This window comes from Scyliorhinus torazame, chromosome 5 (genome assembly GCF_047496885.1).
Source record: "Scyliorhinus torazame isolate Kashiwa2021f chromosome 5, sScyTor2.1, whole genome shotgun sequence".
In the NCBI taxonomy this organism is placed as follows: Eukaryota; Metazoa; Chordata; class Chondrichthyes; order Carcharhiniformes; family Scyliorhinidae; genus Scyliorhinus; species Scyliorhinus torazame.
This window is the reverse complement of record NC_092711.1, coordinates 211,292,155-211,307,948: the sequence shown is the minus strand read 5'-3', so window position 1 is coordinate 211,307,948 and position 15,794 is coordinate 211,292,155. Positions and strand designations below refer to the sequence as shown.

General features: G+C 45.8%; 1 protein-coding gene across 5 annotated transcripts in view; it reads left to right on the top strand.

Annotated features, from left to right (window-relative positions):
* The window catches only part of LOC140420924 (sodium- and chloride-dependent neutral and basic amino acid transporter B(0+)-like), a 69,772-nt gene that overhangs the window by 23,299 nt on the left and 30,679 nt on the right, over nt 1–15,794 (top strand). For all 5 annotated transcript variants that reach the window (XM_072505077.1, XM_072505075.1, XM_072505078.1 and 2 more), the window contains 3 exons: nt 3,008–3,140; nt 5,252–5,392; nt 7,734–7,962. In XM_072505077.1, the coding sequence (XP_072361178.1) occupies nt 3,008–3,140; nt 5,252–5,392; nt 7,734–7,962 (503 nt within the window). The remainder of the gene's footprint in view (nt 1–3,007; nt 3,141–5,251; nt 5,393–7,733; nt 7,963–15,794) is intronic.

Genomic DNA, 15,794 nt, shown 5'->3' with positions numbered 1-15,794 from the left:
GCGGGCGCACAAATCGGACCCGTTGGTTCGAGAGGGTTCACCTCCTCCACGCAAACCCGCAGTACGCCTATGTGGCGTACCCCGACGGCCGACAGGACACGGTCTCCCTGCGGGACCTGGCGCCCGTCGGCAACACACACACACCCCCAACACCGATCACCCCCTTCCTGCCACCGGCGCACCCCACGACCGCCCCCTTCCCGGGGGGGATCGGTCCTCCTCCCGTGCCTGCCCAGGAGTAAAACTGGAACAAACAGCGCAACGATCCCGGAGACGACAGCACCCGAGCAAGCACCTGCACCACCACCGGGGCTGAGGCGATCAACAAGGAAGACCAGACCGCCCGCTCGACTCGTGGAATCCGCATGACACCAAGAAAGCAAGAATTTTGTTGTAAAGAAATGTTTTTCCCTTATTGTAAATAGTTCTGACAAACTTGTACATAGCTGAATGTAGGGCTAAAGATGTATAACCACAGTCTGAAATTTGTTCCAGGGCCAGCCTTGTAAACCGCTACCACCATGCGAACCACCACCCCGCCGGGTTCCTTTTTAACAAGGGGTGAATGTGGTGGTATGTATTAGGGGTAATATGGTACCTGTGAAGCCGAGAGGCTATTGGCTGACAGGTCCCGGGTCCTGGTTGGATGTGCCGACTTCTGGCGCCGCCCTGAAGGCGGATTATAAGAGCTCGAGTTCTCCCCGCAGCCTCATTCTGTTGCTGAGCTGCTGGGGGACAAGTCTCGCTTAATAAAGTCTAGATAGACTTCATCGCTTCTCGTCTCGCGTAAATTATTGTGCGCTACAATGGTGACTTCACTTTAGAGAGAAAAGCATTGTGGTGCTTCTCGCCGGATTTATTGTCAGCTCATTCGAAAGTCGGACAGGATTCAGTTTCTTCATGTTCTCTGTGGTACTCTACAGCACAGTGTGTGAACTGTCACAGACTACTGTTTCTCTGTTCAGGTTGTCTGTCTGATCGTATGGGTAGTTAGTCCATTCCATTGATGGCCTTCTTCTTGTAGATATAGGCACACAACTATTTCTTCTCAGTATCCTATTTTCAATCTCTACAAGAAAAGATCTCGGACTTTGTGTCTTTTCCAGTTCATGGTTTTCCTGGATCTAATCTCCAATCAAGACTGATTCCTCTGGTTGGAGATCTCACCATGGACGACTCTCCAAAATCGGTTGCATTCTTGGACACACTCGTCTCCATTAAGGACGGTCACCTTAGCACTTCGCTTTACCGCAAGCCCACAGATAACCCCACGATGCCCCACTTCTCCAGCTTCCACCCCAAACACGTTAACGAAGCCATCCCCTATGGACAAGCCCTCCATATACACAGGATCTGCACAGACAAGGAGGAGCGTAACAAATATCTACAGACGCTGAAAGATGCCCTCGTATGAACGAGATATGGCACTCGACTCATCAACCGACAGTTCCAACGCGCCACAGCAAAAAAACGCACCAACCTCCTCAGAAGACAAACATGGGACACAACCGACAGATTACCCTTCGTCGTCCAGTACTTCTCTGGAGTGGAGAAACTACGACATCTTCTCCGCAATCTTCAACACGTCATCGAAGAAGACAAAATCTTGCCAAGGTCATCCCCACACCCCCACTACTTGCCTTCAAACAACCGTGCAACCTCAAGCGCAACCTCAAACAAACCATTGTTTGCAGCAAACTACTCAGCCTTCAGAACAGCGACCACGACACCACACAACCCTGTCATGGCAATCTCTGCAAGACGTGCCAGATCATCGACATGTGTACCACCATTACACGTGAGAATACCACCCACCAGGTACACCATACACACTTGTGCGACTCGGCCAATGTTGTCTACCTCATACGCTGCAGGAAATGATATCCCGAAGCGTGGTACATTGGCGAGATCATGCAGACTCTGTGACAACGGATGAACAGACATCGCGCGACAATCACCAGGCAGAAATGTTCCCTTCCAGTCGGGGAACACTTCAGCAGGTGAGGGCATTCAGCCTCTGATCTTCGGGTAAGCGTTCTCCAAGGCGGCATTCAGGACGCGCAACAACGCAGAATCGCAGAGCAGAAACTTATAGCCAGGTTCCGCACACATTAGTATGGCCTCAACCGGGACCTTGGATTCATGTCGCATTACATTCACCCCATACCATCTGCCTCGGCTTGCGAAATCCCACCAACTGTCCTGGCTTGAGACAATTCATACATCTTTAACCTGGGGTTACCCCTCTCTCTGGATCTGTAAAAACTTAATTACCTGCAAATGCTCACATTCAAAGTAGTCTTGCATCTTTGGCTTATAAATGTTTCTGGAACCTCCCTCTCCATTCACCTGAGGAAGGAGCAGTGCTCCGAAAGCTTGTGATTTGAAACAAACCTGTTGGACTTTAACCTGGTGTTATATGACTTCTTACTGTGCTCACCCCACTCCAACGCCGGCATCTCCACATCATGGCAGGGACGGAGGCAGCTTTCAATTGGGCACTTATTTGACACAATTCACTGTGACTCCTGTTGATATGCCGAGACATATTAAGGTTTTGGGTTGGGCATATTGGGTTGACATCCCAAAGCTTATCATGCCACATTTACCTTCTACTCTGTCTCTGAAGGTTGTCAAAATCCACCCATTCCACAGTGAGAAACACAGGTAATTTTAGCAGTGCCATGTAAGGCAGTGAATGAAGCACTGTTAACAACTCCTTCCAATTATTTCTGCTGAGAATTTCATTTGCACTCATCTTTAAACAAATGTGTATATTTGCAAAGTGCCATAGGGTGGTGAGTGATATTGTAATGGATACCAAATATAATTTCAATTCTTAATAATAATTATGTCCCAATAATAAACTATACATTGTATATTGTTTAAATCTATCATATTTGATACAAGTAGAATGATAGAAATACTGATGCACTGTATCTAGTAGTGAGGGTGTATAATGAATAGTATTCTTGTCTAAGTTGTTCTCTGTTACTATTTTATTCAGTAAAGGGGTTTTACGCCGTACCAATTCAATCGATGAGACTGGGGAGATAGTCTGGGATTTGGCCCTCTGTCTGCTTCTGGCCTGGCTGATTGCTGGGGCAGCATTATCGAAAGGAATCAAATCTTCAGGAAAGGTAAAATAATTGGTGATGAATCGGGCAGCTCAGTAGCACAAGTGGATAGCACTATGGCTTTACAGCGCCAAGATCCCAGGTTCGATTCCCCGCTGGGCACTGTCTGTGCGGAGTCGGCACGTTCTCTGAGTTTCCTCCGGGTGCTCCAGTTTCCTCCCAAAGTCCAGAGACGTGCAGGTTTAGGTGGCTTGGCCATGCCAAATTGCCCTCGGTGTCTAAAAAAAGGTTAGGAGTGGTTATTGGGTTATGGGGATAGGGTGGAAGTGAGGGCTTAAGTGGGTCGATGCAGACTCGATGGGCCGAATGACCTCCTTCTGCACTGTATGTTCTATGTATCTATGTTTCTACGTGTCTATGAATTGAGTTAAAACCAGTTATAAAGTACCAATTTCTGCAACAATAAAACAATTGGCGTGTTGCCCACTGTTGGGATTGCTGGAAAACAGAGGAGGACCTGTCCTGGCCTCAGTGAGGGGAGGTGCGGGGACATGGTAGGTATGGCAGAGAGTGAAGAGTGCACATGGGGAGACAAAACTGTTGGCCAGGAGGAGCCTCTGATAGATGCTGCACGGCACAGGGGGCCTGGGAAAGGAGGCCTCACTATCATTGACCAAAAACCTGCAGGGCTAAAACTGCGGAGTTACACATTGGGTGCCGACCTCTCCAACCGTTCATTATATCAGAACAGTGGCACAATGAAGCCCTTAATTGGGCATTAATTGCCAATGGGAAAGCTCCCTTGCCATTTGTACAATCACGGCAAAGTAGGGATGAGTGGGCTGGAGGCAGGTACACCATCAATGGCACGGCACCCTAATTTACCTGGCCACCCAACTGTTTACCTTACCCGCGAGTGGCCGGTACAATTCAAACCATGGGCTTAGTTCATTCAAATGAGATTTGTCTGAACAAAGAGAATGACCAAGAAACCGAAGGAGTAAATATGAGGAGTAAAATAGATTCATCACATTGTTTTCTATTCTGCTGTTGCCATATGAATGTCTCTTTAAGAAAAGTGTGCTTTATCAAATGGCTGCAGTGATGTCATTGTGTGGGTGGAGCTGAATGCTCTTTTTGGCTCCGGGGGTGTTTAGTTTCACTTCCAGTTGGAGAGCTGCATTCAAACCAAGCAGATGTGAATTCATCTCTCTCTCTGCAATCTAAAGAATGTCTCCAGATCACTTGATGATTACAAAGTAATACTTGTTTCTATAAGGAACGCAAACCTACAGTCTTTGTTACAAAGGGTTTTTTGACTTATAGATGTTGTTTGGAAAGTTATTAAGGGTTACCTATAGAGTACTGTATCTTTTGGGGGGGTTATCAGGGTTGGTAGTTGATAAGATGTTTACTGTGTGTTTATAAAATGTGAACTGGATTCATAGAATAAACATTGTTTTTTGTTTAAAAATACTTTTAGCTCTCTGTTGCATCACACCTGTAAAGTGGGCCCTTGTGCTCCCCACAACTAAAATCTCTTCAAAGTTGTGGGCCAACTGAACTCCATGCTTTACTTTGGTGTTCTCTAAACCCTAGCCCGTAATACCTGTTTGAATGTTACTTTCCTGACTGAGAAACAGAGAAGTTGGAATAACATTGTATTATTCAAACTCAGTTACATTATGCAGCTCAGTGTTAAATATGCTTTTATATAATTATTACCACTCCAATTGTTTTCTGCCTCATTTTCTGCTTTGATCACAATCCAATCAGTTTACTATTCGATTGGATTCAATGCTGTAAATGTTGTGCCAGCAATACTGTGGATAGGAATGTGGCTTCACACCGTCAGGGTCCCAGGTTCAATTCCCCACTGGGTCGCTGTCTGTATAGAGTCTGCAAGTTCTCCCCATGTCTGTGTGGGTTTCCTCCAGCTGCTCTGGTTTCCTCCCAAAGACGTGCAGGTTAGGTGGGTTGGCTATGATAAATTGCCCTTAGTGACCCCAAAAAAGGTTAGGAAGGGTTATTGGGTTACGGGGATAGAGTGGAAGTGAGGGCTAAAGTGGGTCGGTGCAGACTCGATGGGCTGAATGGCCTCCTTCTCACTGTATGTGCTATGCACTATGTTGTTCTAATACAGGGAAATCTAACAAGCTCCTCTCCCTGGTCAGGTGGTTTATTTCACTGCGACGTTCCCTTATGTGGTTCTGACCATACTCCTGATCCGAGGCCTTACCCTGGAGGGAGCCTATAAAGGAATTGAATTCTACATTGGAAGACAGTCAGACTTCTCCAAACTGGCTGACGCTGAGGTAAACAAAATAATATCATTGATTTGATTTCAGATGTAATATTCTTTGAATTGATTTTTGTCAGCCTGTGATAGTCAGTTCAAAATAAGAGGGCTGATTTTGGCGTCTTGTTCAGAAGTGGAAATACTAATTTTAGATGTTACCAAGCTTTAACTAAGACTTTGTGACGAGATTGTTTTGGATGATTTTTTAAAAAAATCATTTTGGGTCTGGGTTTTCATGTTTGAGGTGGAAATCAGGAATTGTGCAAATTTCCCAGCATTGTAATCCTGCTGCCTGCCTGGGAGTGACAGTCAGCATGCTGTGGAGGTTGGCCGATGCCAAAACAATCTGTTAAAGGTCTGTCTCTGTTCACAGAACAATCACTCCTGTTCTACAGAGCAGTATAAAGACCCCTATCACTCACTTCCATATCCTGGGGGCCACATTAATATCTAGTCCTCGACTCACACCTTGTCAGCTCCCAAGCCCCTTTTAATTGCTCCACAATTAGGGGATACCCTTCAGCCTCCAATTCTCACTCACACCCTCATTCAACCATCTCTGCACCATATCCCCTCAATACTCAACCCCAAACCTCACTAACTCCCTCACTCCCCTCACCTTACTGCCTCAGCCCCAAACCACTCAACAAGTATCCACCATGTACAAAACTCACAAGCCCTATTATAACATTTGAAAATATTTCAAAAGCTCCATATCTATCAAAATAAACAAATGTTGCTTGAATAATCACCTGAAAACCATTATCCTCTCCAGGAGATCCTTGAAAACAGGCAATAGCTCAGACATCTTGGAAAGCTTTAAAACAGCCAACTAGATGGCTGACCTGAATTTCGGTGGAATCAGAAATGAAGCTTTGGGGGCATTTCACACACAAATCAGGGTATCTAACTGGGATAGCCTTTCAAAATTGCTTAATGCAGGATAATACTTTATCAAGTGGATAATCTACTCTGATGCATCTGGAAACCTTTGAATTTACAATGGACATGATTTCACAAAAAAAAGAGTCCCATTTTGGGGGCGAATATTTTGGGTGTTTCACAGAGTCTGCAGCACCAAGAATAACCCCGCTATTAAATGAGACTTTGTTTTTTGGGGGGGCCTCTGAGGCTGCACTTACATTCCTTTCTTGCATTGATGAGCTCTGCAAGAAGAGATTGGGGGGCCCTTTTTAAATGCCGCCCTGATTTCTCAACCTCCCACTGTGACCTCTGGACCCCCCCTCCCAATGCTTCAACTTACAAATTAGGGGGTACTTGAGCCCCCCTCACCCCATCTCATAAGGGCAGGCACCCCCGGGTCTGATGCCTGGCATGGGCAACCTGGCACCTGGGCACCTTGCACTGCCAGCATTTCACCCTGGCAGTGTCCCTTCCAGCCTGACAGTGCCAAGGTGGCACTATCAAGGTGCTCAGGTGACAGTGCCAAGGTGCCTGGATGGCATCCATGATGCTATGCTACCACCCTGCCCAGAGCCCGACCACTCAAAGGTCTTCAATTGCTTTTGAAAATCCCCCAAGTGCCATCACGCCTGGTCCACCTTTGTGAAAACCAGTGCTAAATGGCCCCTTGTGAGATTTAACAACCATGGTACATCACCAAATCGGGCGCAAATTGGCCGTTCGATCGTGTTCAATGCTGGTTTGCACCCCTGACAACTTGCCAGTTGTCAAAAGTAACACCATGGCAACCCCATTATTTAATGATCATTTACCTGAATAAAAACACTACAATAACTTCTTGTAGTTATAACACAGAGAACCTAGACTGCAATAGCTCATAATACCGTAGAGTAGAAGACAACTTTTCTCCTGATGTTTTATATGGTTGCTCCCTCCAAACCATTGTTCGCCTACTGTCCATGGCTTTGCTGCTCCAGTGTTATTTATATTTCCTATTTCCTTCCAAAACCCCTCAGCCTCCATTAAAATTGTGCATGCTGTGAAATGCCCACAACTGTGATGGTACCAGCAACATCGAGACTGCAGTGTGCAGGCTCTTGACCCACTCTACACCCCACACAGATGAAAATTGCCTGTTCCGTAAGTGGGGCTGGCAACCCGCCCTAGATGTTCACAGGAGAGAAAGAATGGCAAAAACTGAGATAGGCAGAGCAGAGACAGGATGGAACTAGGTGAGACAGAGTGACAGAGATTGGGATATGATGGGATATCTTCTTGATGTCTCCTTGTTGCCAAAACCTTGGAACAGATTCAGTAGGAATCTTTTCAACTGAAATATCTGATCAATGTATCAATGTATGGGTAAATGCCTGCCCAAAGTTGGCTGCAGACGGCCCTCTAACTGTTAATTAATTCAACTTTCTCTTTACCAGATCTGGAAAGAAGCAGCAACACAAATTTTCTTTTCTATCTCAGTGGGTTGGGGCAGTTTAATCACACTGTCATCCTACAACAAATTCCACAACAACTGTTACCGAGACACCATCATTGTCTGTGTTGTTAACTGTGCTACGAGTGTGTTTGCTGGATTTATCATCTTCTCCACCCTGGGACACATGGCTCACATACAAGACAAACCTGTTTCAGAAGTTGTACAGTCAGGTAACTGTGGAGTCAAACCTATTGGACTAGTTGTTGCTGCGGTCCGACATCTTGTGATGTGCCTCATTATTTGGACTTCTTTATGCACCCTTCAGCCCATAAATATTTGCACTGTAATCCACTGAAAGGGCGAACTGATAGTGCAGTTAACGTGACATCTGGGAGCCTCTTGAATGGCGGGGTCAACGATGTATCCCACCTGTAAGGATTCAGGAGGAAACAGAGGAATGATGAAGATGGAGGGTAAATTAGAGTGGCCGAATTAACCACATCAAGTCCACATAAATAAATAAAGATAGATTTGACTAAGAGGGAGAAAGAATGGGCCAAATCAAAACGTACCAAAACAATTTCAATATATTAAATTGGTCATTTAAAAAATCTCCAACAACAATTGATGAAGTCCAGGAGTAAGATTTTGGCTCTTTTTTGTGATGATCTGCATAAGCAATTATGTATACAATGGTGTACGCAATCTCTGACCACCTGGTGGCAATGTAGATCTACCATGGGACTCTGTACCTTGGGGAGTTGGGAGTTAGTCGTGTTGGTGTTAGTTATACTTGCAGTAGCTCTAGGATCATTTATTAGTATTAGTAGTTTGTGATATATTTCTTACAGTTATCTTTACTACACATTTATATTATTTAATAAATTATTTTATCGAGTCAAGAACTAGATGTTCTATTGTGCATTATTCCCACTGGCCATAGCACAAGAACATGACACTTTTATGGCCTCAAACATTGATTTAAATTTAGATTTATTGTTATGTGTCTGGACAGAGTTTTAGACAAAAGAGTCTAAGCGACAGTGAGCGACTGCACACAAGAAACATTCTAAATAGCACTGAACACAGGTGGTATTTGTCAAACTTTGCAGAAAACTCTTGAGAAGGCAACTCAACTTAATACAGTAGTTGCCGAACCAAAGGAAAACACTCGTAAACTCAAAAAACAACTGCAAAAGAAGGAAGATTGAATTGAATTTGAATTTGATTTATTATCACGTGTACTGAGGTACAGTAAAACGTATTGTTCTGTGAACAGTCCAGGCAGATTGTTTCATACATGACAAACATAGGACATACGATAAATACACAATGTAAATACATAGACATAGACATTGGGTGAAGCATACGGAGTGTTGTGCTACACAGTAGAGAAGATGCGTGGAGAAATCAGTCCAGTCCATAAGAGGGTCATTCAGGAGACTTGTAACAGCGGGGAAGAAGTTGATTTTGAATCTGTTCGTGCTTGTTTTCAGACTTTTGTATCTTCCCCCCGCTGGAAGAGAGAATAACCCGGGTGGGAGTGCCATATCGTGTTCTTAAGAATTGATTGCATTCTTGGACACATGCATCTCCATCAAGGACAGACTCCTGAGGACTTCACTCTACTGGAAGCCCACGGATAACCTCATGATGCTCCACTTCTACAGCTTCCACCCTAAACACGTTGAAGAAGCCATCCCCAATGGACAAGTCCTCCGTATACACAGTATCTGCTCGAACAAGATCCTACAGATGCCCTTGTAAGAATGGGATATGACAGTCGACTCATAGATCGACAGTTCCGACGCGCCACAGCGGAAAACCGCACCGACCTGCTCAGACGACGACTGCGGGACATGACTTACAGAGTACCGTTCGTCGACCAGTACTTCGCGGAGTGGAAAACCCATGACATCTTGTTCGGAGCCTTCAACATGTCATCAAGGGCCGACTGTCTTCTGGGCCTCCTCCGATTATCTCCGAAGCTTCCCGAAGGTTCCTGACCTCCTCCGATTATCTTCGAAGCTTTCCGTCATCACCTGGGCCTCCGAAGGTCGTTCAGTACTCCCCCCTTCTGCCTGACTACGCCAAAATGAAAAATGAAGGAATCTTATAATTTATAGGGATCTTAACCTGGCGAACTACACCAAGTTTGGGGGAAGCTTAGTTGATGAATCAAATCCTGCCGACTACGCCAAAATGAAGGAATCTTTAATTTATAGGGATCTTATCCTGCCGACAACGCCAAAATGAAAAATGAAGGAATCTTATAATTTATAGGGATCTTAACCTGTCGAACTACACCAAGTTTGGGGGAAGCTTAGTTGATGAATCAAGTCCTGGCGCAATACGACAAGTTGTAAGATTTGTACTATTTGTAGACTGTGTTAAGTTGTTCGATTCCTTGTATTATTTGACTGTGTATAGTTGAAGGAATTTATATCATCTCTGCTATTCGGTTATCAGTAGCACTTTGCGAATACTGGAACTCAGCAGAAATTTGCAGTATAAACTCCTCAGGTGCCAAAAAGAATTGTTTTATTTGTAGTCGCTTGATTACAATTTGAAAGTCATTTAAAAGGCAATTCGTAGACAATTCGAAGCTTTCAGAGAATTACAGACATTATCTTTCTTTGCTTAGGCAGACAGCTCGAAAGTAACTTTTAAAAGGTCAAAGTCTGGCAATGAAACATGAAGAGAGAGAGAAAGCTAATCTTCAGCTAAACTCAAACTCAAAGTCAAAAGTGGACTAACATCACTGACACAGACTGTCTTAAGTCGTCTAATTACACCCCAATATAATCCTAATTGGTTTGGGTTAGACTCAAACACATTTGATTTGATGGCAAGCCGTCCATCTTCAATGTGCAACATCAGCTTTTCTGACCGAGCTGTTATCTGCATTGTGAACAATGGTGCCTTCATGTTGCTGTGTATTCAATCCCTTGGCCTTGACAATTAGCACAAGCAGTGTCAAATTATCTTGCAACTGTGCTGTTTTAATGTCACACTGACTCTGAAAATATGCATTTTCCAGAACAACGGACCTCAGTAAAAGTGAATTATGCTGTATAATGGGTATTTAAAACAAGGGGCTCAACATTTATGCTTAAACAGCTATCTTTTACCTATACTAGTTGTATTCGAAATACCTGGCTTCTACAATGACGACTAATATTTCACCAAGGCCATCCCCACACCTCCACTACTTGCCTTCAAACAACCACTGAACCTCAAACAGACCATTGTTCGGAGCAAACTACCCAGCCTTCAGGAGAACAGCAACCACGACACCACACAACCCTGCCACAGCAACCTCTGCAAGACAAGCCAGATCATCAACATGGATATAACCATCACATGTGTACACGGTACATACGCATGCGACTCTTACAACGTTGTCTCCCTCATAAAATGCAGGAAAGGGTGTCTCGAAGCCTGGTGCATCAGCGAGACCAGGCAGACATGTGACAACGGATGAACGGACACCCCACAACAATTGCCAGGCTGGAGTGTTCCCTTCCTGTCGGGAAATACTTTAGCAGTCAAGGACATTCAGTCTCTGGGGCGGGATTCTCCGCAAACGGCGCGATGTCCGCCGACCAGCGCCAAAAATGGCGCGAATCAGTCCGGCATCGTGCCGCCCCAAAGGTGCGAACTTCTCTGGATCTTGAGGGGCCGAGCCCTCACCTTGAGGGGCTAGGTCCGCGCCGGACTGACTTTCCCCCCGCCGGCTGGCGGGAAAGGCCTTTGGTGCCCCGCCAGCTGGCGCGGAAATGACTTTGCCGTGCGGCGCATGCGCGGGAGTGTCAGCGGCTGCTCACGGCATCCCCGCGCATGCGCAGTGGAGGGGGTCTCTTCCACCTCCGCCATAGTGAAGACCATGGCGAAGGCGGAAGGAAAAGAGTGCCCCCACGGCACAGGCCCGCCAGTGGATCGGTGGGCCCCGATCGCGGGCCAGGCCACCGTGGGGGCACCCCTGGGGCCAGATTGCCCTGCGTCCCCCCCCCAGGACCCCGGAGCCCGCCCGCGCCGCCTTGTCCCGCCATTCGAAAGGTGGTTCAATCCACGCCGGCTGGCGTGGTTTGACAACGGCGGGACTTCGGCCCATTGCGGAACGGAGAATCGCCGGGGGTGGGCCCGCCGGCTGCCGCGATTTCCGCCGACCGGCGCGGCGCGATTCCCGCCCCCGCTGAATCTCCGATGGCGGAGAATTCGGGACACGGCGGGGGCGGGATTCACGCCGGCCCCCGGCGATTCTCTGACCCGGTGGGGGGTCGGAGAATCGCACCCCTGATCTTCGGTTAAACATTCTCCAAGGCGCCCTTCAGGACACACGACAATGCAGAATTGCTGAGCAGTAACTGGTAGTCAAGTTCTGCACGAATGAGAACTGCCTCAACCGGGATCTCGGGTTCATGTCACATTACATATAATCCCCACCATATTGCCCGGGTTTGCAGAATCCTACGAACTGTCCTGGCTTGAGACAATTCACAGCTTGATTACCTGTGATTATCCCTCACTCCATTAACACTGTTTGTACATGTAAAGACTTGTTTACCTGTAATGATTCGCATTCCAACCATTCATCATATTATCTTGTAATTGTGTCTCTTATATATGCTGTGTTTGTGAATCTGCTTCCACTTCACCTGATGAAGGGGCAGTGCTCTGAAAGCTTGTGATTTCAAATAAACCTGTTGGACTTTAACCTGGTGTTGTGAGACCTCTTTCTGTGCCCGCCCCAGTCCAGCGCCGGCATCTCCACATCATTTATACAGCACATTTCATGGCTGCAGGACCTCTCAAGGCACTTTTTAACCGCAAAATATTTTTGCAATGTGGTCACTGTTGTAATGTGGGCAACATGGCTGCCAATTTGCACATAGTAGGTTCCCATAAGCAGTAAAATTAGAATGGCCAGATAACCTATTCTTGCAACGTTGTTTGAGGAATACATTTTGGCCCTGGTCCCGAGGATAACTCCTTGCTCATCCTTTAAATAGTGGACATTATATTTTTTACATCCTCCTGAGAGGGTAGATGGGGCCTTGGTTTAATGTTTGATCTGAATGAACAGTCAACAGCCTAAGTCTTTACATTCTGTTGCGAAATCCATTACTTTTCAACTGGAAAAAGTTGAACATAAACTTGATGCAGTTAAAAACGTAACCACGCATTAACTGACCAGTAAATTTTAATTAATCAATGAAATAACTGGAACCTTTATATATATGTATATATATCAACCGCAGTCACACAGCTGTAACTGTCTCTCTGGAATGAATCAATCTGACATTACAATTTTCCAGTGTACAGGCACTCAGCAATAAATAATTTCCAGAGCAGGAGCTGTGGTGGAAATTGATATTTAGACTCTGAAACACCACACAATGGGAATGCTGTTTGGATTATGCTGGATAGAGCGTGGAGATGAATAGGCTTGTGAACCGATTCTCTCAACAGCAACAGTGGGAGGGGAACAGCCTGTGATTGGAGGAGCAGTTACTTCCAGAATCTTCCACACTACCTCATGGTTTTTTGAAAGCTGCCTCCAGAGTCTACATTGGGGGTCTTTGTGGGACACATCAGGGCAAGTCAGAGTTAGAATGTCTGGAGATTAACCATCTTGTTTGTTAATATGAACATGCCAAATCATGAGAGAACAGGAAGTCATAAAGCAGTTAACATGTCAACACTCAATAAGGGTCAGTTATTTACATTATATGTATATTATAGGATCATAGAATCATAGATTCCCTACAGTGCAGAAGGAGGCCATTTGGCCCATTGAGTCTGCACTAACTCTATGAAAGAGCACCCTACCCAGGCCCACTACCCCGCCCCATCCCATACCCCGCCTAACCTTTGGACACGATGGGGTAATTTAGCATGGCCAAACCACCTAACCTACACATCTTTGGACAGTGGAGAGGAAACCGGAGCACCCGAACAAAATCCACACTGACACAGGGAGAACATGCAAACCCCATGCAGTCACCCAAGGTTGGAATTGAACCAAAGTATCTGTTGCAGTGAGGCAGTAGTGCTAATCACTGTGCCACACCAATTATACATTGTACATTTTCAATATTTTATGAATGAAAATGAATTGAATATGGAACTTAGGATATTTACAGTGTGAACAACTTTAAGCATGTTGAGTATTTCTAAGTAAATTTCTAAGTTGTTATTTATTGATAATAACAAGTACTGTAGTATTGTAAATGTACTGATGGTACATTTTGTTGATATAAAGTTTTGATATAAGTGAAATCCACGTAAACATTCTGTGCAATACCAATTACGGGTGTAGATGCTGCTGTGATGAGTATTAGAATAATGACCAGCTAACAATGCAATAAAACAACCAACAACTGCCTCAAGAGACAGGCAGCAGTACTACAATCTGAAGGCAATGGTACAGCATAAAACCCACAACATAAATAACAAATTGTGGGAGATCGAACAACTCACAGACACCAATGACATGTGCAGTTTCTTCAGTGTGGTCAAGGCAATCTATCACCCAATCAAATAAGGGTGTCAAGCATGGAGAGGAGCTCATCTAAGACAAGAAGGAGTCAGTGTTTTACTGGAGAGGCCATCTTGAAGAACTCATCAACCGAGATTCTGGGCAAGATTTTCTGGTTGTTCCTGCTGGCGAAATCTTCTAGACCTGCTGACAGCGATCCCCTGCTGCAGGTCCCCCAGTGGGGGAGGATGCAAACAACAGAAAACCCCTTTGACAGCAGCAGCAGGACTGGAAGATCCAACCAATGGCAGGCCACATTTGCCACCCCAAAACACGCCATTGGCGAGTGGAAGATCCTGTCCAATCTGTCTTCGACTTAAACACCCGCAACTCCCTTCCTCAATGACCCATCTAACTCAATCCCAGCACGATCCCAGTCCAGAGCAAAGCGGCAAAAAACATTCAACAGTTGAATAGCAACAATGGAGCAGGTGAGATCCCTGCTGAAAATCTGAAACATAGCAGAGGTACACTCCTGGCACAGCCTCACAACCTCATCTTTAATAATTCATTTACGAGACGTGGGTGTCGCTGGTTAGGCCAGCATTTATTGCCCATCCCTCAGAAGGTGGTGGTGAGCAGTTTTCTTGAACTGCTGCAGTCTTTGAGGTGTAGGTACACCCACTGTGCTGTTAGGGAGGGAGTTCCAGGATGTTGCTCCGGCGACAGTGAGCGCACGGCGATATATTTCCAAGTCAAGGTGGTGAGTAATTTGGAGGGGAATCTCCAGGTGGTGGGATTCCCAGTATCTGATGCTCTTGTCTTTCTAGATGGGAGTGGCCTTGGGTTTGGAAGATGCTGCCTGAGGAATTTTGGTGAGTTACTGCAGTGCATCTTGCAGATGGTACACACGGCTGCCACTGTTCGCCGGTGGTGGAGGGTTTGAATGTTTGTGGAATGGGGAGCAATCAAACGGGCTGCTTTGTCACGGTGTCAAGTTTCTTGAGTGTTGTTGGAGCTGCACTCATCCAGGCAAGTGGAGAGTATTCCATTACACTCCTGACTTGTGCCTTGTAGATAGTGAACAGGCTTTGGGGGAGGCAGGAGGTGAGTTACCCACTGTAAGATTCCTCGCCTTTGAGCTGCCCTGGAAGCCACATTATTTATATGGCTAGTCCAGTTCAGTTTCTGATCAACGGTCACCCCCAGGATGTTGATTGTGGGGAATTCAGCAATGGTAATGCCATTGAATATCAAGGGGCGATGGTTAGATCCTCTCTTGTAGGAGATGGTCATTGCCTGACACTTGTATGGCGCGAATGGAATTTGCCACTTGTTAGCCCAAGCCTGGATATTGTTCAGGTCTTGCTGCATTTGGACATGGACTGCTTCATTATTTGAGGAGTTGCGAATGGTGCTAAACATTGTGCAGTCATCTGCAAACATCCCCACTTCTGACCTTATGATGGAAGAGAGATCATTGATGCAGCAGTTGAAGATGTTTGGGCCTCGGACACTACCCTGAGGAACTCCTGCAGTGATGTCCTGGAGTTGAGATGATTGACCTCCAACAAGTACAAC